Source organism: Eleutherodactylus coqui, chromosome 12, assembly GCF_035609145.1.
Source record: "Eleutherodactylus coqui strain aEleCoq1 chromosome 12, aEleCoq1.hap1, whole genome shotgun sequence".
In the NCBI taxonomy this organism is placed as follows: domain Eukaryota; kingdom Metazoa; phylum Chordata; class Amphibia; order Anura; family Eleutherodactylidae; genus Eleutherodactylus; species Eleutherodactylus coqui.
Window position 1 is genome coordinate 80,927,493 of NC_089848.1, and position 22,282 is coordinate 80,949,774.

The window sequence follows — 22,282 nt, forward strand, 5'->3', positions numbered from 1 at the left end:
GAATGTCGGCCATCCAACTCCAGAATAGCATGCGTCACATCTCGGGAAGCTTTTCATTACATTCCTAATTATTGGATGCAAATACAACATGGCCGGGTATTGGTTTCCTGACTGTCAGAATTTAAAGGGCCGGTACTTATGAAGGCAGTGGTTTATAAAAGAGCAGCAGTGTTATAAGATTAGCGGCTGATATGTAACACACCTATGGATATAAATGTCTCTGAAGCTTCTAATGTGACATAAAGTAGTGATCGGAGGGCAGAGAGTTTCCTGTACTTTCTCATCCCAGTAAGGACCAGTACAGACAGCCTAAAATGTCTGATAACTAAGAACAATAGATGGTATTCACCTGCACAGCACATGGAGAGAAGATCATTTTCAAGTTTAGTAGCACTTTAAATAAGAACTTGGACAGCCCGAAAAATGTCATTCATAGTGCTGTATTTTAAAAGCAAAGAACTTACTTTTAACAGGTTTGAAGTACTGGCCCTTTAAGAATAGAGACTTTTTTGCTTTTTTCCCTTTTCTCGTTCTAATACAAGGCTTTCAGGTTTTAAGGTCTTATTTTTTTTCTCAAATAGGAGCAGAAAGAAACATGGAACACATTTTAATAACCCTTTGCAATAAAATTTTGGATTCAGGGTTTCCTAGGGGACTTTCTCTTTCTGTCATTACACAATGGTGCCATCTGCTGGCTAGAGTCAGTATTGCGGTATGTAACATGCTGGAGAGGCCCCCAAACACAGAGCAGCCAGTAATGTACAGTAAGAATACCCTGCCGGAAGTCTTCCGACATTGAAGCTGTACAGCTTTCAATAAGAATGTCTTCAGACATCAGACAGTGGATTGGAAAGAGTTAAAAATGCGGGCAATCTTTGGAGATGAGCAAGACAGATGGCAGTACCGTTCAGTGCACAGAACCCACATGACAGCGGCTAGTCAGAAGTGTCTTCAATATTTAAAATGGCGACATTCATGTTCCAAGAACGGTGGAATCATCTGTTTTCTTGTGTGGCCTGACACCCATCAACCTTCATCGACCTTTGAGTGAGACATGCAATGAAGGTATCATAGACTAACACGAACTTGGGTGCGACCGTTCAGAGAAGGCCGAACATTGTGTGAGAACCAAAGCCCCAGCCCCACACTAGTTAACGGCATGGTTGTGTGAGTGGAGCAAGTGGTTATGGGGGACTGCAGATTTACTGAGGAACTAAATTACCTGCAAAGTCAGCTTTTCAGTATAATCTGTGAAGACCTGAAGATGCAGTAAGTTTCCTCCTAGGTGGGTACCGCAAATGTTTACTGACATACGTGGCAATGTGTCAGACCATCTTGACCGGTAATGATGGCATCAGTTGTCACAATGGATGAGACGTGGATGAAGGGCACTCTGTGGTTGAGTGTTTTCCAGTTGCGCCACTCTTGCATTGGCGCATATTATTTTTTTTAATACGGGGGACTGCAGATTGACTGTGAAACCCACCCCTAGAGAATAGCAGAGTGCTACCGCTGTCTGTACTCCTTCAGCTTTCTACCTTCCTGAGGTCGTCGTAGACCATTTTTTGCATTGCAGTTCACACGCATTCATTAGAATGGGGAAGAGTTAAAATACTGGACACCTACCATGTGCAAGAGTGGCGCTGCTTCTTGATCCAAAAATAATAGCCCCACCACCATTTGCGAATACTGGACAACACCATGCATAAACCTAGTTACCAAACTGATCACACTGGAGTCATGGTTTTCACTCTTACCAGATCCATGGAGAACATGATAAAGCCATTTTGATACATTCGACTGATCTATCGTGACTGTCTGCAGTTGCTGTAAGGAAAGGACGGGCAATCCCAACTGAGGTCCATTCACCCCCCCCCCCCCACACACACACTTTTTACGTAGACTCTACCTTCAAATATTCCCTGTGACACCCTGTGCTTGGGTACCCCATGGGCAGTTTATGGAAGGCCGATGAACAGTGCATAGAGATCCTGGTTCTAGGTACCTGGCTGTTCTGGACATGCTCCAGTGCAAACAAACAGGATGGGATTAAGTCCGATAATTTGTTTGGCACTTTTCCTTCTTATTGAGAGATGTAATTGAGCAGCAGCTGATGTTATGAGGACGGTCACATGGCGTTCAGTGTCAGTGGAGCGCAATCCCCCACCAGCCGCACCATGCAGGGAGCAAGCAAGCGTGGAGCCATAGTCCTACAAGTCAAACAAAACATAATTGCCTACAAAACTTCCTGCCTCGGTAATTGACAAAGTGGAATTCCAAGAAGGCAGAAAAGAAAAATTTAGGATTTTCAGCCTAGTGATGGGCGGCTGTAGCGAGAAGGACGCGGTATTCAGGCGTGAGAACTGGATGGTCACCAAACCATGACCGATATTCACCGGAAAAGGCAAATATTGGGATGCTCCCAAGTTCCTGGACATTGTTGGATTGCAGAAAGCCCCTTTTTTTTTTTTTTTTTTTAAATTGTAATTTATTAATTACAGGATGTCTCTTCAGATTAAGGGCGCCCACACACTTGCAATTGCGTTTTTTGTTAACGCGATTGTCAAGTGGGACTTTCTATTGTAAACAACCGCAGCGCAACTGCGTTTTTGGTGCAATGCGTTGCGTTTTTAACATTAGAAAGTCCCACTGACAATCGTGTTAACAAAAAACGCAATCGCAAGTGTGTGGGAGCCCTTAGAACTTTTTGTGCAGTACTGTGCAAAGTTTTTAGGCAGGTGTGGAAGAAATGGAAGAAGGCTTTCAAAGATAGAAATGTTTTAATAGTTTATTTTTGTCAGTTAGCAAAATGACTGAACAGAAGAGAAATGTAAATCGCATCATATTTGGTGTGAACTCCTTAGTCTTCAAAACGGGATCCATTCTTTTATGTCTGTTTTTGAGGGAACTCAGCAGGGAGGTTGTTCAAACATCTTGAAGAACTAACCACAGATCTTCTGTGGATGTTGGCTTGCTTAAATCCTTCTGTCTGTTCAAGTAATCCCAAACTGACCCGATGATTTTGAGATCAGGACTCTTTGGGGGCCACATCATCACTTCCAGGACTCCTTGTTCTTCTTTATGCTGAAGATAGAACTGAATAACATTGGCTCCAAATTTATTCTGTAGCAGGACAAACAACCTCAAACGAAGCCAACCTTGTATTTTTGAAGAGCAGCATTTTTCCACACTTGCCTAAAACTTTTCCATAGTACTGTAGTTTCTCAGCCGCGGTCTATCCAAATATATTGCGATCATAGAATGGTAGAGTTGGAAGGATCATCGGATCCAACCCCCTGCTTAATGCAGGATTCACTAAATAATCCCAGTCTGTCCAGCCTATGTTTGCAGACTTCCATTGAAGGAGAACTCACCACCTCCCGTGGTAACCTGTTCTACTCATTGATCACCCTCACATTCCAGAAAGTTTTTTTTTTTTTTTTCCTTTCCAATATCTGTCTCCTCCCTTTCAGTTTCATCCCATTGCTTCTAGTCTTTCCTTGTACAAATGAGAAGAGGGCTGATCCCTCTGCACTGTGGCAGCCCTTCAGATATTTGTAGACTGCTATTAAGTCTCTTTCCAGCCTTCTTTTTTGCAAGCTAAACATTCCCAGATCCTTTAACCGATCCTCATAGGACATGAGTTACAGACCACTCACCATTTTGGTAGCTGTTCTCTGAACTTGCTCCAGATTGTCTGTCTTTTTTAAATCGGGGTGCCCAGAACTGGACACAGTATTCCAAATGAGGTCTGACTAACGTAGAGTAGAGGGGATAATTACCTCAAATGATCTAGACTCTATGCTTCTTTTAATACATCTCAAAATTTGTCTTTTGCTTTTTTTGCTGCTGCATCACCCTGTTGACTCATGTTCAGTTTGTGATGCATTAGTATCACAAAGGCTTTTTCACATGTGCTGCTGCTTAGCCCAATTCCTCCCATCCTATGTGCTTTTTTTTTCATTTTTCTTGCCCAGATGAAGGACCTTGCATTTCTCATTGTTAAATACCATTTTGTTCATCACTGCCCACTGTTCAAGCTTTCTAGATCTTTTTGAATCCCATTTGTCTCTTCCCTAGTGTTAGCTATCCCTACTATTTTTGTGTCGTGGACAAATTTGTTCAGTTCCCCTCCATTCCCTCCTCCTTTATAAAAAAAAGTGTTGAATAACACTGGGCCTAGGACAGAGCCTTGTGTTACCTACTTCATATATTCTTTGAATTGGATGTGCATCCATTTATGACCACTCTTTGAGTAGGATCACTCGCCCAGTTGTGAATCCACTTAAAGGGGTTGTCCCGCGGCAGCAAGTGGGTCTATACACTTCTGTATGGCCATATTAATGCACTTTGTAATATACATTGTGCATTAATTATGAGCCATACAGAAGTTATAAAAAGTTTTATACTTACCTGCTCCGTTGCTAGCGTCCTCGTCTCCATGGTGCCGACTAATTTTCGCCCTCCGATGGCCAAATTAGCCGCGCTTGCGCAGTCCAGGTCTTCTCCTGTTCTCTATGGGGCTCCGTGTAGCTCCGTGTAGCTCCGCCCCGTCACGTGCCGATTCCAGCCAATCAGGAGGCTGGAATCGACAGTGGACCGCACAGAAGAGCTGCGGTCCACGGAGGCAGAGGATCCCGGCGGCCATCTTCACAGGTAAGTATAGAAGTCACCGGAGCGCGGGGATTAAGGTAAGCGCTCCGGTGAGCTTTCTGTACGTCCCTGCATCGGGGTTGTCTCGCGCCGAACGGGGGGGGGGGTTGAAAAAAAAAAAAACCCGTTTCGGCGCGGGACAACCCCTTTAAGGCCGGCTTAACACGGGCGATGAAATCGCACATTTTTGTGTTTTGAAATGCGCTGATATGAGCTCCATTCGTTTGAATGGCTTCATACACAAGCGTTGGGTTTCCCACATAAATCGCATCGCAGTGCCATGCAGAAAAACATCACAGTATGTTCTACCTGGCTGCATGATCTCTCATCACAGCCCTGGTATTTTCAATGGGGCCCCGCGACAGCCAGCTCCGACCCCATTGAAAGCAATGAGAGGAACTCTGTGATTCTCTGCTGCGGCTGTGACAGCCGTACCGGAGGATCCCTGCATACTCAAAGTGATGTGAGGCTGTTTTTCCATGAAGCCACCTCACATCGGTGGAGTGCGATATATGGGTGCTGAATTTCTGACCCTAGGCTAACTTCACGCAGGTGAACGTGATATAACAGTTGTCTTGTCGATTCCATATTTAGTCATTTTTCAAGAAGTATGGTATGAGATACTTTGTCAAATGCTTTATTAAAGTCAAGATATACTATATCCACCAAATTTCTCTGATCAACCCAGTCAGTGATTCTGTCATAGAAGGAAATTTAGATTAGTCTGGCATGACGTGTGTTACAAACCCATGCTGGCTCTGGTTAATTACTGCATTTTCATCCTATATCTTTCCCGAAGTAGAAGTTGGGCTCACAATTTTGTAGTTTCCTGGATCTACCTTCTGCTCTTTTTTTTTTTTTTTTCCTTTTTGAAGATGGGGACAACCTTTGCCTTTTTTCAATCTTTTGGGACTTATGTTCTCCATGAATTTTTGAAGATTATGGTGAGTGATTCAGCAATTATTTCTGCTGCTTCCTTTAGTATCTTAGGATGTAATTCATCTGGACCTTGGGAATTAAATTCATGTAAGTTAGCTAAGCATTCCCTCACCATCCCTCTACTTATAGATAGCCTGTGTTAATTTATTCCCCCAATAGTACAGGGAAGATCAGCTGATGTTACATCTACTTTCTGAGAGAAAGCAGATACAAAGTAAGAATTTAAAAGTTCGGCCTTCTCCACATCATTTTTAACCAATCCACCAGATGAATGTAGACAAGATTTCCACATGGCCTTTTGGCAGCCAAATAGGAGAATGCCGCACTGACCATATCTCCTTCTCTTCCTTTTCCTTTTTTTTCCCCCTGAGAATACAAACAGCAGAAAAGCATTAAAAAAAAAATCAAAACTAATGATCGGCATAAAAAAATACAGACCTTTCTCATCTGTAATTGCCATTCGGAGCCATGACCTCAAGAATATTTCCATCACCTAATAGATGGGGTGGGTGGGTATTAGTGTATCTTGACACCACCGGAACTAGGGTGTGGCGACAAGATACACTCTCACAACCAACGCCCCCTGCTGGATTGGCCGCCTAGGGCAATGGGACACCCTAATCTCCGCAGGCTGCTGTAGTGAAGGTCCTCTGTGGCACTTGGGATTAATGACCTGCTGTTCCTGTGAATGTACCCTCCAGCGCTCGGACGTAATGGTGTGCTGCTGCTGGCAATGTCGGCTCCGCCGCTGCCCAGCCAGCTGCTGTCCTCTCCCCAGGCTGCTCCCCTGAATTTCTCCACCAGCGGTCAGCCTTAATGGACTGCTGCTGTTCATCCCTGCTTCCCAGCTGGATGCTTGAAATCCCCACACTGGTTGCCGTTGTTCCCTTCAGCTGCCCGGGAACGTCGTAGCGTCTGAGCGAGTGCTGCGGAGCTGGGAGGCCTGAAGGCACAGCTGTGGCACTGGCCCTACTGACATCTGAAGGCATGTGTCTGTGGGGGATCTTCAAAGTGCAACCTTTGGTAAGCGGCACAGGCAGCAGAGGAGTCCGTGACAGCACCTCCGGTGGCCACTGTTACAGCGGGGGAGGGAGCAGACCACACTGTAGGACTGCGAGACGGAGGACCGCAATGCAGTGTGCCGGTGAGTGTGAGCAGCAGAGCAGTAGGCACGTGCAGCACCGCACACATAATCCACGGAACAACTGCAGGGTGTAATTGGCCTGATTTCAATGCTGCTGAGTGGCGGTGGGACCGACTGTGAGCAGCATAGCACTTGCCCGAAGCTGACCTGCCCAGCCAATCCAGTGGGGGGCGTTGGTTGTGGGAATGTATCTTGTCTCCAATCCCTAGTTCCGGTGGCGTCAAGATACACTAATACCGATGGGGTGAATAAATGTGCTGCACTTGAAGTTTTTTTTTTCTTTGTAGTAAGTTTCATCAATTTAGCCATATAAGGCCGCCTGCACGTAGCAGAGCCAGGACCCTGCGTACCTGTGTTCTTTTTTTTTTTTTTTGTATTTTTCTCATCTGTACTGTGGATGGACCCGGGGGCTCGCCGCTGGACATGCGCAGTACAGATTTTTTTTGTTTCAAATGTTTTATTTTTCCCACGCCGTCGCTAGGCGATGACGTGAGTACCCGCAATCTTTCCGCAATGTCATTGCGTAAGGGCAGCAGGTCGGACGGCTTCCATTGACTTCAAAGGAAGACGGCCGCACAGTGCAAAAATAGAGCATGTTGCGATATTTGTATTTTTTTTTCCTTTTTGCTAGTGGGAATCGCAATTGATTTCCCATAGCATGACATGGACGGTATTTACGGCGGATCTGCGCTGGGGATGCCCTCCACGGTTCCACAGCCAAAAGCTGCCCCTGTGCAGGCGGCCAAAAGTCCTGACTCCCTGGCAATCTTACAAGTGGTAGATTGCAATGTTAATCTTTGGAGGGGGTGAGTGGGTGGGGAATGTGAATAAGTGTAGATTGCTCCGTTTCTTATTTGGCAATGAATGTATGCAACCGCATGTACACACTTTTTGTCCTGCAACTCTCAGAGGCTAATAGCGGCGATAACTCACAATGTTGCAATACTGTATGATCAGACTTCAGTGGAATTAATATAAAGGCTATGTCCACCTTTATGCATGCATCTTCTTTTTTTTTCCTCTTGTCAAAAGGCCACTAAAATGAAAAGAAGTAAATTTGCAGTAGCTTGCTTAATTTCCTATACAGACTGACTTGTCTCCATGGTAACAGACGACAAACAATCCCAATGTAGTCTCATCCTGCAGTCAGATTTCCTTTCATTTGTCTTCCAGTTTTTACTCCTTTTGTAAGTTGGCAAGAAGCAAAGAACAAATAGAAGGGAGTTTGACTTCAGGGTCAAAATGCAAGGGGTTTGTTGATTGTCGTCACCATGGAAACACAATAGTCTGCATAAGAGCCATAGAAACAATAAAAAAAAAAACTTTGGACATTTTTTAATTACAATCTATTGCAAAGCTACTTTCATTTTATATGCATAGAAAAAATGGTTTCTATGGAGGACATAACCTTTTAATTCGGAGTCTGATAATCTGGCACTTGTTTCCAGCACAAACTGCAATATAATGTGGAATTTCATTAAGCGAGAAGCAGAAGATTCCAGAAAAGGAAGTACGTTTCTCTGAATAAGGAAAAACCTCTTATTTTGTAGAGAGGTAAGCTGCAGTAAAGCCCCATAAACTTCTGTGGGTCATGTTGCATGAGGGCTATTGCTGGGTTTACACAGTCCAAGTTCTTGGCCCGATGTACCAAGCGCCAACATTGGCAAAGGATCTCTCATGCTGTCATCCGTCCCCCTAGGCCAGCTGTACTTCTCCCTGTTCACCCGTGGAGATGTACCGCCAATCGGCGAGCATTTTTATGCTCGCATGAACAAGCCGATCAGCTGATGAATGACTGTTTGCTTGTTCTTACACAACCTGTTTTTGTTAAGCAAGCAAGCATTTAGAGGAATGCTTACCCCTAATAATAAGCAGCAATCCAGCCAATCATAGTGCAGCTCTCATTTTATCTCCGTGTAAGAAACAAAAGCTGCACTGTGATTGGTTGCTTTGGGCAACAGACAGATTTTCTTTTAGACAGCTTTTAGAAGCCTGTGGTGCTGAGATACCTTTCTGCGGCTGCCCTGTATAGTGAAAATTATTTATTTTTCACCCAAAAACGAACAATGACTCATCAGATTCCTCAGACTCGGGGCTCCTTATGACGAATGTCTTCGTATACGTAAAATGTGCCCCGGCAATATGCAGAGAATAGAAACCATTTATTTCAATGGTTTTGTTCTCATTCTATAAGATTAGGACTTGATCAATTCCCTGTGTGTCTGTGCACCAATGGCCCCATAGAAATCTAAGTGCAGGAACATGCACAATTCAGTGAAAAGGAGAACATATGTGGACCTCATTAGATTTTCATTTTATTGCAAATTATCTGGAATTTTTGTGTGGGAAAACAAAATTATAATTGAAGAAAGTTAAAAAACAAAACTGAAAATAGTTTTATGTTTTTGACACAACCAGATTATGTAAAGTTTGCGTTAAGTGAAGAAAAGCGCGGTCTGAATTACAGTGTGCGGGGGATAAAGGTCGAATGCAGGTAATGTAATTAGATGGAGCGCAGGGGGACGTGTCGGCTCTTGTAGAAGGCTCGGTCTTCTAATAACACAGCAGGGCGATGCTGCGGCTAATCATCCCTAATGATGAGGAGCCCTTAATTCCTCCCTGGGTTATGGCACTACCCACCCGTATATACAGCCGCTGCCACAGTGGAGACGATACATCATTAGTGCAGCAATCCGACTTCTCCCAGCATCTGTCTGTGACCAATAACCCCCCCTCCCGGAGCAGCGCCGCGTTCACCATACTTAAGGTCACCCTCTTTCATAGAGCGCACTCGCTACGGTTTACTTAAGGTCGATGGGAGGATAGCGTCGCGCTGTATCATTTAATAGCCGCTTTTTAAATAGTGTTGACTCTTTAGAATACAAGTGCAGTAAAGCAGCACATCTCAATAGGTCCCTTTGTCTCGCCTAAACAGCGGTGGATTGTAAGTCTACTTTCGGCGTAGGCGGGCCGCCCAGATGTTACATCCTCACACACCTGCATTTAAAGTGGCTTGGAGGAGGAAACGGGGGATGGGGACGTTGTATAAACTATGATGTACAGACACCTAACTTGCAGACGGGGGATTAAATTACGGAGGAAATTCTGAAATTTAAGGACCTGAGTGTGTCGGCTGTCTCAGCTTTAGTGAGAAGGGAAGATGCGTTTTGGTGACTTTTTGGTAAAATGGGCTAAAATTATTGTGTCCAGCTATGTGGTATGTAAAAAAAATAAATAAAATACAAAATTTGGGACGGGCTTGCATATTCTTTTTAGCTGCAGTCTTCATAGACTGAAATATGTCCAATGGAGACATCCTGTCCATGTAGTCAAATAACAATTTTTAATATAAAAAAACAACCCCTCAGTAAATGTAAAATATTGCAGTCTCATAGGCTCAACAAGACCATTCATTTCCATATGCCCTCTCGGCATTATAGAAGGGGAGGGGGGTTCGCCACTTAGGACCACCTCCTCTATTTGCCAGAGAATCTAATAAAGATGAATTCACACCGACGGACGCAGCTTATCTATGTTGGGTCAGCCTGGCTGCAGTCTGACAAGGGGATGGCTTGATGAGAACTATCCCTTTAGCATAAGAACGGAGGTCCCAATGGTCCCCCAGCAAATGGTCCTACAGCCAAGCATCACTGCTCCAACCGTTTAAATGGGACTGTTGGAATTAGTCAAGCACAAAAACTCGGCTATCGATGGCAGTCCCATTGAGTTGTGTGATGGTGTACATGCTCAACCGCCCACTCCGTTCATGCAGGATCTTCTAAACTTCTGTTCTCGGGATGGTGGTGGTGGTGGTGGGGGGGGGGGGGGGTTGAGGGGTACCAACAGTCTAAAACCCTGATAATTGGATAGTTATCCTGTGGGTGGGGGATAACTTTATTTGGTTGGACAACTCCTGTAAAGGAACCTGTCAGGTCCTTTGAGCCCCACAAACTAAGGTTATTGTCTCGCAAGACACAGGCCACTGAGTCTGGAAATGTAACTTTCATACTCGCCTGTGGCCCTTTTCCCTTACGGTCTGCCTGTAAATTCCATGATCAGTGCCTCGGGTGGACACCTTCTGCATTACGTGGGCGAGCACACTGCCCACTCATAACTGGCAGTCTGGGTGCACACACACCATGAAGAGAAGGGGTCCTCTCAGTGACCGTGATGTCCCCAGACTCATCGGACCCAGTGCTATGAGCCTGTAACCTTAGTTTATGTGGCTCATATGGCCTAACCCATTTTCCCTTAAAGTGAACACTTCCCTTTCCCAATCTTTTGACGCATGAGTAAAACATGTCAGAAGATGGAATGGGTCATTGAAGTGAGACCTATACCAACATGTCAAGGGGGAAAAAACCGAGCCCGGCACCCCTTCATCTATTCTAGGAGATCTCAAGGCTGATGCCAATGTATACACCCTTTAAGATCCGTTCACTGTTGGCACTGTCTTTGTTGTGCTCCGATCTGAGGGACTAACCCAGGGGTGCCAAACTGACTTTCACCAAGTGCCACGTCAGCATTGTGGTTGCCTTCATTGGGCGTATTTGTGCTTAGTATGCAGAGCAAATTTAGTTTTTTGTTTTTTTTTTTTTTACAGAAAATGGCCCTTACTTACTGACTGAGGAGTACATATAGATGCATCCTCCTCTCACCATGCAGGTAGCTGACTACCAAATGGAGGAGCCAATAACTACATTAGTGTAGGGACCCACTACAACGCAAGGAACCGTGAAGTGGTTAGTGGGCTCATGTATCTTGGCCAACATCCAACCAATGCCTTGAATTTATTATCTATCATTCACATGCAGTGTGGCATTAAGACTCCAGGGGGAGCCCAGGGTGGCAGTACCAATGTGGTTCACTGATGGATATGCAGGGCAACCCGCCGAATTATTATGGCGTCATTAATAGGTTGCTGGTCTGCATGGTGAGCTACATATATCAGAATGGTCTGGCACCCTGAATCCACTATGTGTGGGAGTGTACGCCAAGCATCCACCCCCCTCATTATCAAGAGGCAGTGTGAGTGGTTGTCTCATCGGTGCCCTCACAGGTGTTATTGGCTCCTCCATTTGGTAGTCAGCTACCTGCATGGTGAGAGGAGGATGCATCTATATGCACTCCTCAGTCAGTAAGTAACGGCCATTTTTTTGTGATTGGTTTTAATTCTTGATTTCCCCTTCTGTTATGCAAATTTTTTTTTTTTTACACCCATAATGTAGACCGCTTAAACACTTTTGGGATATTCTGCCATACGTTTTTCGTGTGTGTATTTTATGCACGTGAAAAAAAAAATAGCAGCATGCATAGTCTGTGAAAACACTGCATACTACATGGAACAAAACTGTATATGTCCATGTGAATGAACCCTAAATGTAACTACCCCTTATCATGGCTGTGGAGCTCTCTGCAATATGATGGCGTTTCTCCTCTTCCACCTCTTTGGCATGGAGCTTCCTACCTTGGATGGGCAGTTAGGGTGTTTCGGGAAGGGCTGTCACAGCTGAGCCACCACCGGGGAGTTACTGAACAGAGCGACGTGGAGGTGCACCAGGGTTCAGAATCCAAGATGGCACCCGCTGGTGCCGCACCTCTGCCAAGTACTGGCTGTGAGTAACAGAAATGAAAAAGGAGGGTGGAGCAAGACCCAGTGAGGGTAGTGGAATATTTATGGAGTACAAAGAGTTTTCAATGATTGAGTATTTTGAATGGTGGAGGTGCTGCCAACCAGATGACGCTCCACCAGTGTGGGCGTAAGTGTAGCGAAAAGGATGTGAAAAGAACTGGTATGGAGGCGCAACACTCTAAGCTACTAGAAGATGTTGATCAAAGTCCAATGTGTGATGGTGAAAGCACTTATTTTTTATTATTTTTTCAGAAATTAAAAACCAGCAATGGAATACGCGTTTCGGGGAAGAACCCCTTCGTCAGTTCGGCTGGATAGGACCACAGGATGCCTAGGGGTGACACGAATCCAAAGATGTATAGGATGTGTCGGAGGTCCTGTGTGCAGGAGCACTTTTTTCTCCCCTGTCCTCCTCTGCGTCGGCGCATGAAGGATTCACATATTAGACACATCATGCGCTGGCGAAAATATTAAGACCAATGTTCAAAATTTCGGGCTTAATAAATTTTCCCCTTTGTTTTTATTGCCCTCTTAATGCATTTATCGTTGTCCCAATATCCACATTTTATGGGGGTTGTCGTACGACAGACTATGTTCGTATGGCTGATCGGGACCCCTTCTCAGTCCCTGTCCGTATGGCTGATCGGGACCCCTTCTCAGTCCCTGTCCGTATGGCTGATCGGGACCCCTTCTCAGTCCCTGTCCGTATGGCTGATCGGGACCCCTTCTCAGTCCCTGTCCGTATGGCTGATCGGGACCCCTCCTCAGTCCCTGTCCGTATGGCTGATCGGGACCCCTTCTCAGTCCCTGTCCGTATGGCTGATCGGGACCCCTCCTCAGTCCCTGTCCGTATGGCTGATCGGGACCCCTCCTCAGTCCCTGTCCGTATGGCTGATCGGGACCCCTCCTCAGTCCCTGTCCGTATGGCTGATCGGGACCCCTCCTCAGTCCCTGTCCGTATGGCTGATCGGGACCCCTCCTCAGTCCCTGTCCGTATGGCTGATCGGGACCCCTCCTCAGTCCCTGTCCGTATGGCTGATCGGGACCCCTCCTCAGTCCCTGTCCGTATGGCTGATCGGGACCCCTCCTCAGTCCCTGTCCGTATGGCTGATCGGGACCCCTCCTCAGTCCCTGTCCGTATGGCTGATCGGGACCCCTCCTCAGTCCCTGTCCGTATGGCTGATCGGGACCCCTCCTCAGTCCCTGTCCGTATGGCTGATCGGGACCCCTCCTCAGTCCCTGTCCGTATGGCTGATCGGGACCCCTCCTCAGTCCCTGTCCGTATGGCTGATCGGGACCCCTCCTCAGTCCCTGTCCGTATGGCTGATCGGGACCCCTCCTCAGTCCCTGTCCGTATGGCTGATCGGGACCCCTCCTCAGTCCCTGTCCGTATGGCTGATCGGGACCCCTCCTCAGTCCCTGTCCGTATGGCTGATCGGGACCCCTCCTCAGTCCCTGTCCGTATGGCTGATCGGGACCCCTCCTCAGTCCCTGTCCGTATGGCTGATCGGGACCCCTCCTCAGTCCCTGTCCGTATGGCTGATCGGGACCCCTCCTCAGTCCCTGTCCGTATGGCTGATCGGGACCCCTCCTCAGTCCCTGTCCGTATGGCTGATCGGGACCCCTCCTCAGTCCCTGTCCGTATGGCTGATCGGGACCCCACCTCAGTCCCTGTCCGTATGGCTGATCGGGACCCCACTTCAGTCCCTGTCCGTATGGCTGATCGGGACCCCTCCTCAGTCCCTGTCCGTATGGCTGATCGGGACCCCTCCTCAGTCCCTGTCCGTATGGCTGATCGGGACCCCTCCTCAGTCCCTGTCCGTATGGCTGATCGGGACCCCTCCTCAGTCCCTGTCCGTATGGCTGATCGGGACCCCTCCTCAGTCCCTGTCCGTATGGCTGATCGGGACCCCTCCTCAGTCCCTGTCCGTATGGCTGATCGGGACCCCTCCTCAGTCCCTGTCCGTATGGCTGATCGGGACCCCTCCTCAGTCCCTGTCCGTATGGCTGATCGGGACCCCACTTCAGTCCCTGTCCGTATGGCTGATCGGGACCCCTCCTCAGTCCCTGTCCGTATGGCTGATCGGGACCCCTCCTCAGTCCCTGTCCGTATGGCTGATCGGGACCCCTTCTGAGTGGAGGACCTGGCCTTACTGTAATAATCCAGCGTGGCAGCCAACACTTGGCCCGTTGTCCTCTTCTTGGTGGAGAAAAAACTGTCAAAATAGAAAACTGGGCGATCAACTGCTATTTTTTGGAAGGAGAAGTGTCTAAGCTGCATTTTAAAGGAATATTTTATCTTGTCCTCCTCTCCATTGAGAAAGCGAAGAATAAGTACAAGAAATCATCTAGCAGCCAATCGGTGGGCTAGCAATGCCGGGATAATGGGATATGCCATTCAGTAGGATCCTTGCCTGGCAGGGCTTCTAGTACTCCCTTTAGTACCAGCACGTCATCTGTGAAAGCCCACTGGACCGTAGAGTTCATTTTATACCCTCCTATACATCTCTACTAATTTGTGTGTATTTTGGTAATTTTGACAAATTATGGACATCACCCACCTCTATAGAGATTGTCCAGGCATACACTCGTGCCTGGTATTGGGCGTGGAGAGATGCAGCTGTGCCATGGAAGCAACCATGTGATACCCAGCAAGTATTCTGATGATGGAGAGCTTTGCATAATGCTCACTGAGTTTTGGACGGTCGCCCTCTTCAGCGTGCAGTTGCATCTCTTTACACCCATTGTCAAATTGTATGCCTGGATAACGCGTTTAAGGATGAAGCAGTTTGGTTGTTTTTTTTTTTTTTTGTTACTTTTTTGAAAGACATACAATGTTGTGTGTGGTTTTTTTTTTGGGCAGGGAGTGGGGGGAGGGGGGGTCGGTAGGGGGGGTGGTTGGAATAGAAAGGAAAAATTCCACTGCCTTTTTCTTATTTAAACTGTGAAATATAAATAATATGACACATTTAGTTTGCGGGTCAGTACGAATTTATTTATTTTTTTAACTACACTTACACAAAACAATGATTTTGCTTTTGTGCTATATTTCATAGAAGACAATAGGGCTCTATCGCACGTAATTTGTGGTAAAATAGAACATGCTGCCTCTTTTGATATGCATATTATGCGCAATGCATATAAGTAAGTGTGAATGGATCAATAAAAAGCAATGTACTTTCACTGACTCCATTTACAGCGTATTATGTGTGCGTACATCACACTTCGGGAGGGGTAACATCTTTCCTTAAGGAGACACCTAGGAGATGAGTGAGGAGACTCATAAGGCAATCCATGCTCCTCTGGGTAATATGCAAATAAGGAAGATGGAACAATACCTCTGCAGCACCACCTATTGGATGGCAGCATTCCTGCAAATCTATGCTTGACCCTTTATACGGGTCTGTAGAGCAATGATTGCGAATTGGGTTGGGACCCACATCACAGACCTCTCAGTAGCCCAGCCAGGATCCTGCTGCACATTGAGGGGCAAAGACGCAGAAACAGTTGCCAGGGAATTGAAAACCAAGACAAAATCTTTACACAGACAACTGTTCTTGGTTTTTTTGCCCCTCAATGTGCGGCAGGATCCTGGCTTGGTTACTGACAGGCCTGTGACATGGGTCCTGACTAGAGATGAGCGAACCTACTCGTTTAGAGTAATTACTCGATCGAGTACCGCGATTTTCGAGTACTTCAGTACTCGGGTGAAAAGATTCGGGGGGCGGGGGAGGCGTAGCGGCGCGGGGGGTAGCAGCGGGGAACAGGGGGGAGCCATCTCTCTCTCTCTCCCTCCCCCCCCCCCCCCCCCCACTCCCCGCTGCAACCCCCCACTCACCCACGGCGCCCCCCGAATCTTTTCACCCGAGTACAGAAGTACTTGAAAATCCCGGTACTCGGGCGAAAAAGGGGCATGGCCGAGTAGGTTCGCTCATTTCTAGTCCTGACCCAATTACCAATCCTTGCTCTACAGACCAGTATAAAGGGTCAAGCATTGATTTGAAGGAATGCTGCCATTCAATAGGTGGCGCTGCAGAGGTATTGTTCCATCTAACTTATTTACATTGCACTTGTAATATACAATTAAATTATGCTCTTTTGAGCCTGGCCTAACTCCTTAGTCCAGAGCACCTGCTGCTACTTTTCTGCATCCCAGCTCCTATGCTTTTGTGCATAGTTGAGTCACTTGGTCTTATTTCTATGTCGGAGGTATGGCTTTTTGGGTACAATTCTCCCATGAAGACCAACTCTGGATAGAGTTTTCCAAATAGTAGATGGGTGTATCTGGTCCCACTGGGTTAACCAGTTCTGAGCTTATGGTACTTCTGGACATATTCCACTTTCCAAAGGCAAGTAAGCATGACGTATCTTTCATCTGCTGCATTACGTTTCCTTGGCCGACCACTGTGTATATGGTCCTCCAATGTTGGCTGTTTTCTTTGTGCTTCTTTAAAAGAGAACAGCACATCTTGAAACCCTAATCTGCTTTGAAATTTTTTCCTGGGAGAGACCATGCTGATGCAGTATAACTACTGTATGACCAGTGAAATGAAACTGTCTTCCACAACCTCACCTTTTGTAGCAGAGTCTGGCTGTTTAGTTTTGAGTCTCCTTCTGCTTCGGTTAATGGCTGTATTTCAACTTGCATATGAAAATGATGATCATTATCACCTGTTTGGTATAATCAGTTAATCATACACCTGACTAAAATCCTACAAAATCCCAGACTTTGTGCAAGTGTACCTAGAAAAATTGATCCTGTTTTGAAGGCAAAGGCTCGTCACACCATATATTGATTTCTCTTTTGTTCATTGACTTTGCATTTTAGAGCGTGCATACCGATTCACCACATGCGGATTTATACAGCGCCTATGGAACGCAGGAATTAATTTGTCCGCAGTGAGCTTTCCTTATGAAAATAGAAATCCTATTTCCTTTCCCCCCACAGGCCGCTGGGATGGTGCGCCCATTGGTGTCCACAGTTATTGCCCCTTCCTCAGACGGATGCTTGGACCACTCCCTGGACCGAGCAAAGCACAGAGCCAGTGAAATGCCACAAGCCTTTCTGTTTGATGTCCTCTATAAAGCCTACCTTCAGGTGAGCGTGTGCACCACATGTACGGGTCCCGCACCATTAGGAGGGATGCTCATGGGATTTTAATCATTAGTACTGAGCTGTCCGTTTGACTCCTGTTTGGTTAACAGCTATTCCTGCCAAATTTGTGTTTTGTTTGCCTCTCTCCCTCTTCTAAGTAGTCCTAGGAGCCAGCTGGTAACATCAGCTGATGGTCTCAAATCCTTGGCCAAAGTAATCCTGTTGGATGGCAGATGTTCACATGTGCCCTGCAGCATCTTAGTCATTGGTCAATGATGAAGGGATGAGGGCAGGTTCATGTTATTTAAGGGGCAGCTATGGATTACCAAAGGTTAATCGCAGCCATCGTCTTCCCGATTGCAACATATGGCTCAGAGACGCGGACATTGAGGATAGCAGACAGAAGCAAAATTGATGTTTTCGAACTCTATTGTTGGAGAAAGCTTCTACGAATCCCCTGGACAGCTAGGGTCACCAACAAAGCTGTCCTAAAATGTATCAACCCAGAGGTGTCCCTGGAAGGCAAGATTACAAGACAGACTGATTTTGGAGAAGGGATGAGGGCGAGTTAGCTAGAAAAAGAGATGCTACTTGGCATGGTCAATGGTAAAAGGAAACTGGGAAGGCTAGACACGTTGGCTGGACACCATCAAGAAGGACCCGGGAATGGACATCAGGCAACTGAAAGCAGCCGTAGAGAATAGGGAAGCATGGAGGGAACTGAGCTACAGAGTATTAAAGAGTTGGACACAACCGAATGGATAGAATTGGAATTGCGGGGTTTGCTGCAATTTTTTTTTTTTTTTTACCCCCCCCCCCCCCCCTCCTTTTTACTATTGTTTGCATTGCTAATGTTTGTCAATCCCTTGTCATGAGCCCTTTATTAGAAGGAGGGGTCAGTTGTTTACATTGCGGGCGAGCAGGCAGGTACTCGGTAAGGACGATACTCGCTCGAGTATCTGTCCTTACCGAGAACGCTAGCTCATCTCTAGTAAAGATAAATAATAGAAGTATAGTGTCCAAAATCACTGAGTACCACAGAAAGAAACGGGGGGTTGAACAGATCAAAACAAAATAGACCATACTGTCTCCAACAGTATACGGTCCCGGCACAAGTAATCTGTGAGAAAGGAACAATGTAGGTAATGTATACATTATGTTTTTTTTTTTTTTTAGCCAAATATTTCGTCCAAGGTGCCCAGGAATAAAAGGTTTTAGTAACGTACTGTAGTTCTTCCAAATGATACGTAAAATTTATGAACCGAATAGCTTTGTTCTAAAAAAGGCGCAACTGAAGATTCAATTTTTTGAAATTCCCTTACGAGTTCAAAGAAAGATATGGGAGATAATAACTGAGTAAAAAGATAAGGATTTAACTGTAGACAAAAAGCCAGTGCCGGTCCGGGGCCACAAAATGATGTGATGCCGTATAAACAAAATCAAAAATAACGAATGGTAGGGCAGGACCACCACACATGGAAGTAGGTACCCTTAAGGCCACATCCTCTCCAACACATTTCGGGGATACTGTTGAGTCTAGTAGGAGTTGGATACCAACGCATAAATATTTTTTTGTGAGGACTACCAACACCTGATTCTGTGTGAAACTTTTTAGTCCAAGACCGAGCCATCCCTCATTGCTCCAGTTGGAATTGATGTTTAAAGTCTTGTTCACATAGTTGCATATGCTGAAATTTGTTTTTGAGAAGCTAGGGGAAAAAATCATCATAAAAGATAGAAATGCCCTTGGATGTCTGAGTAGACAAAGAAAAATAAAAGCGGACTGGTTTATAGTAGGCTTATGAACATCTAGGGATCTAAGGCCTCATGTCCACGGAGAAAATCAGGCGCGCCGCGGATTCTTCATGCAGAATCCCGCAGCGGGGCCCTCCTTGCCCGCGGACATGAGGCCTAAAAAGAAGATTTACTTACCTGTCCGGGCGCTGCAGATCTTCCCTCCGTCGCGGCCGGATCTTCTTTCTTTGGCCCGGCGGATGTGCTTGGCACGCCGGAAGCGTGCCGCGCACTCTTTTTTTTTTTTTAACTCCTGCTTTCCTGCGCCGGAGAGCAGGAATTCAGCTGTAGGTGTACCGCAGATCCGGACGGCTTCAATAGGGAGACCCGCACTAAAATGAAGCATGCTGCGGGTGATTTCCCACACATGCAATCCGCGCCTCAAGGGAAAATGACATCCGCAGGTTTTTAACTACCTGCAGGTGTCCAATGCATCCCTATGGGGCGCAGATCACGCGTATGGGACACCCGCTGCGGATCTGTCCCCGTGGACATTAGGCCTAAGAGGGTGCTGCAATCTTAGAAAAGCAAAAAACATACCAAGAGGTATTGGAAACTACTTGCAAAGTATACAAAAATCTAATATACAATTATTTTCATGTAGATCACCAATTTTCCTCTTGCCCAGAGATTCTAAGCTCCAAATTCAACATCTGTGAGGATAGAGAATAAACAAACATGAAGGAAGGACTGCGATCAGAAGCAGAGATACTGATGAGAAGACGTAATATTCCCATTCTGAGCTGTGATTATAGGAATCTGCATCTTCACTGGTGCCGTAAGGGCCAGAGGGGGAAAAATCTAAGGTTTCCTAGAAGCCGTTGATTTTGGTTCACTTTCAGTCCATTTTAGACCGGGAATTACAAGTTGTTTTTTTTCCCCCTAGATTGGTAGTGCTCCCCTTGATCATGGAAGGATATTTATCTCCAGCCGGTTACTCTTGTGATCCACAAATGAATCAACAATGTCCATTATACATATTGCAAAAAAAGACAAAAACTTATTTGCATGGTTGGGTTATGAGCCGCTTTGGGCCATAAATGACCAAGAATGCAGATTTCAATCCATTATGGCTTTATATAATGTTGAAGGCTCACACACTAGGGCTTGGCCTTGAGCAGAAGCTTTAAACCCGTGTCGTATTTACAATGCCAAGGGTTTAAAACCCATGACCAAGAACCATATATTTGCAGTGCTTCATCTTTTTGGGTTAAAGGGGCTGTCCAGCTTTACCGCCCTTTTTCAATATTGCAAGGCTACCAGTGATTCGTTTGTCGCAAGAAAAATGGAGCATTGCATTGACCTGATTGAAATTTGATGGCCGCTTATCACCATCATAGGACGTTGCCAAGATCCATGCTTGCTATACCTCTCTGCCTTACTTAATGTAGGGGGCCCTGATTCTGTGACATCTGTTCCCTCCTGTTACATTGATGTCCCCCATAATAGGACTGTCCCGTTTAATGAGAAATATAATAAACTGAAGGGGTTATCAGTAGGATTTTCCGTCCTTGAGTACCGGTTACATGGTCTCTACTTTAATACAGATGTTCTTTTTATGATTGTGCTTAAACTCCTGGAATGTAAGTGCTTTTGGCTCATAAACATCACCATTTTATGCGTCGGATGTTTTTGCGATTTGTGGATTAAAGAAAATACATCTTAGAGACACTTCTATGTGGGGCGCAGATAGTGGGTACAATATACCAATGGAGTAGGGGGTAGGTGCATCAAACAACATACATGCTAGTGTCCCCCATAGAACAGGCCCTCACGCTATGGCATTCAAATCACGAACAGTATATGGCCTCTTTCAGTATCCCCCCCCGAATAAATACAGACCACACACAGACTCCCTAAATAAAGAGATAGGGGCAAAGTTGTTAATGTTGCCTCCTAATTAGATAGTGCAAACTTAGACTAGACCAGGGTTTCCCAAACTGAGCTCTGCGTACCCTCTGGGGCTCCGTGATTGGTTGTCAGGGGCTCCGATTGAGGGTCTAGGTCCCCACTATACTCAACGCTGTAGTGGTATCCCAATAGGCTGTGCTGAGGAAAGCGGGACCTGGGGTCGGCATAGCTGAGCAGCAGCAGATCACATATCATGTAGCCAGAAGTGTGAAGAAAATGGATCCGAAACAAAACTCCTCCAGATTGTTGCTATTCATGGATAAATCGGTTGCAATGAGTACCGGAGACAGTAGTGGTAGTAATGGGATTGGCATTTCTATGTCCATGCACAACTGTCCATCCAGGATAAATTGGATAAGTTTTTGCACTGGAGGACACAATTTTATTCATTTCCTTCAATCTTGTTTTTGCATGATGCACAGCAACCCACTCGGAGTATGCTCTAGTAATGATGAACAGCTAGAGCATGTGTTCTGCACTCTGCAATGATGAATAAGCCTATGGAGCATCTATCTGAATGAAGCGGTAGTGAGACTGTGTGAACATTGCACCATTTATTTGGGGACCTTGGAAACCCACTTTCTCATAATTAGTGGGGGTCCCAGCAATTGGACCCCCATCGGTCATTCGATATTCCCTATCCTTCAGATAGAGGATAACTTAAGCCAAGAGCTATTTCTCCAAAATCCTCCATATGCATGAATACTTGGTTCAAACCAGCATTCATTTTTATTCCACGAGGACTCCCCTGGTGGTGGCTGATCTCCAGGGGGAATAAAACGATTAGTCGTTGAAATTCAACTTTCCCTATCGTGTTTTCTCCTGACCATTAACTGTTGGGGCAAAGTAGGGAGACATATACACATCTAATGGTCAGCTATACCCACAGAAATCAGCGGGTTTGGACATCTCTTATCTAATCTATACAATGGCTTTTAGTAAAGCTCATTTTCTGCTGGATTGAGAGCAAGAACAAGTTTATTCACTTACCTGTTCCATTGCTAGCGTCCCCGTCTCCATGGTGCCGTCTAATTTCAGCGTCTAATCTCCCGATTAGACGTGCTTGCGCAGTCCGGTCTTCTCCCTTCTGAATGGTGCCGCTCGTGCCGGAGAG

The 22,282-nt window shown here is 46.0% G+C and overlaps 1 protein-coding gene across 4 annotated transcripts in view; it reads left to right on the top strand.

Annotated features, from left to right (window-relative positions):
• The window catches only part of CRPPA (CDP-L-ribitol pyrophosphorylase A), a 154,631-nt gene that overhangs the window by 12,952 nt on the left and 119,397 nt on the right, over nt 1-22,282 (top strand). For 3 of the 4 annotated variants that reach the window (XM_066585687.1, XM_066585688.1, XM_066585690.1), the window contains exon 3: nt 17,317-17,466. The exons of the other annotated variant lie outside the window; for it this stretch is intronic. In XM_066585687.1, the coding sequence (XP_066441784.1) occupies nt 17,317-17,466 (150 nt within the window). The remainder of the gene's footprint in view (nt 1-17,316; nt 17,467-22,282) is intronic. 4 annotated transcript variants of the gene reach the window in all.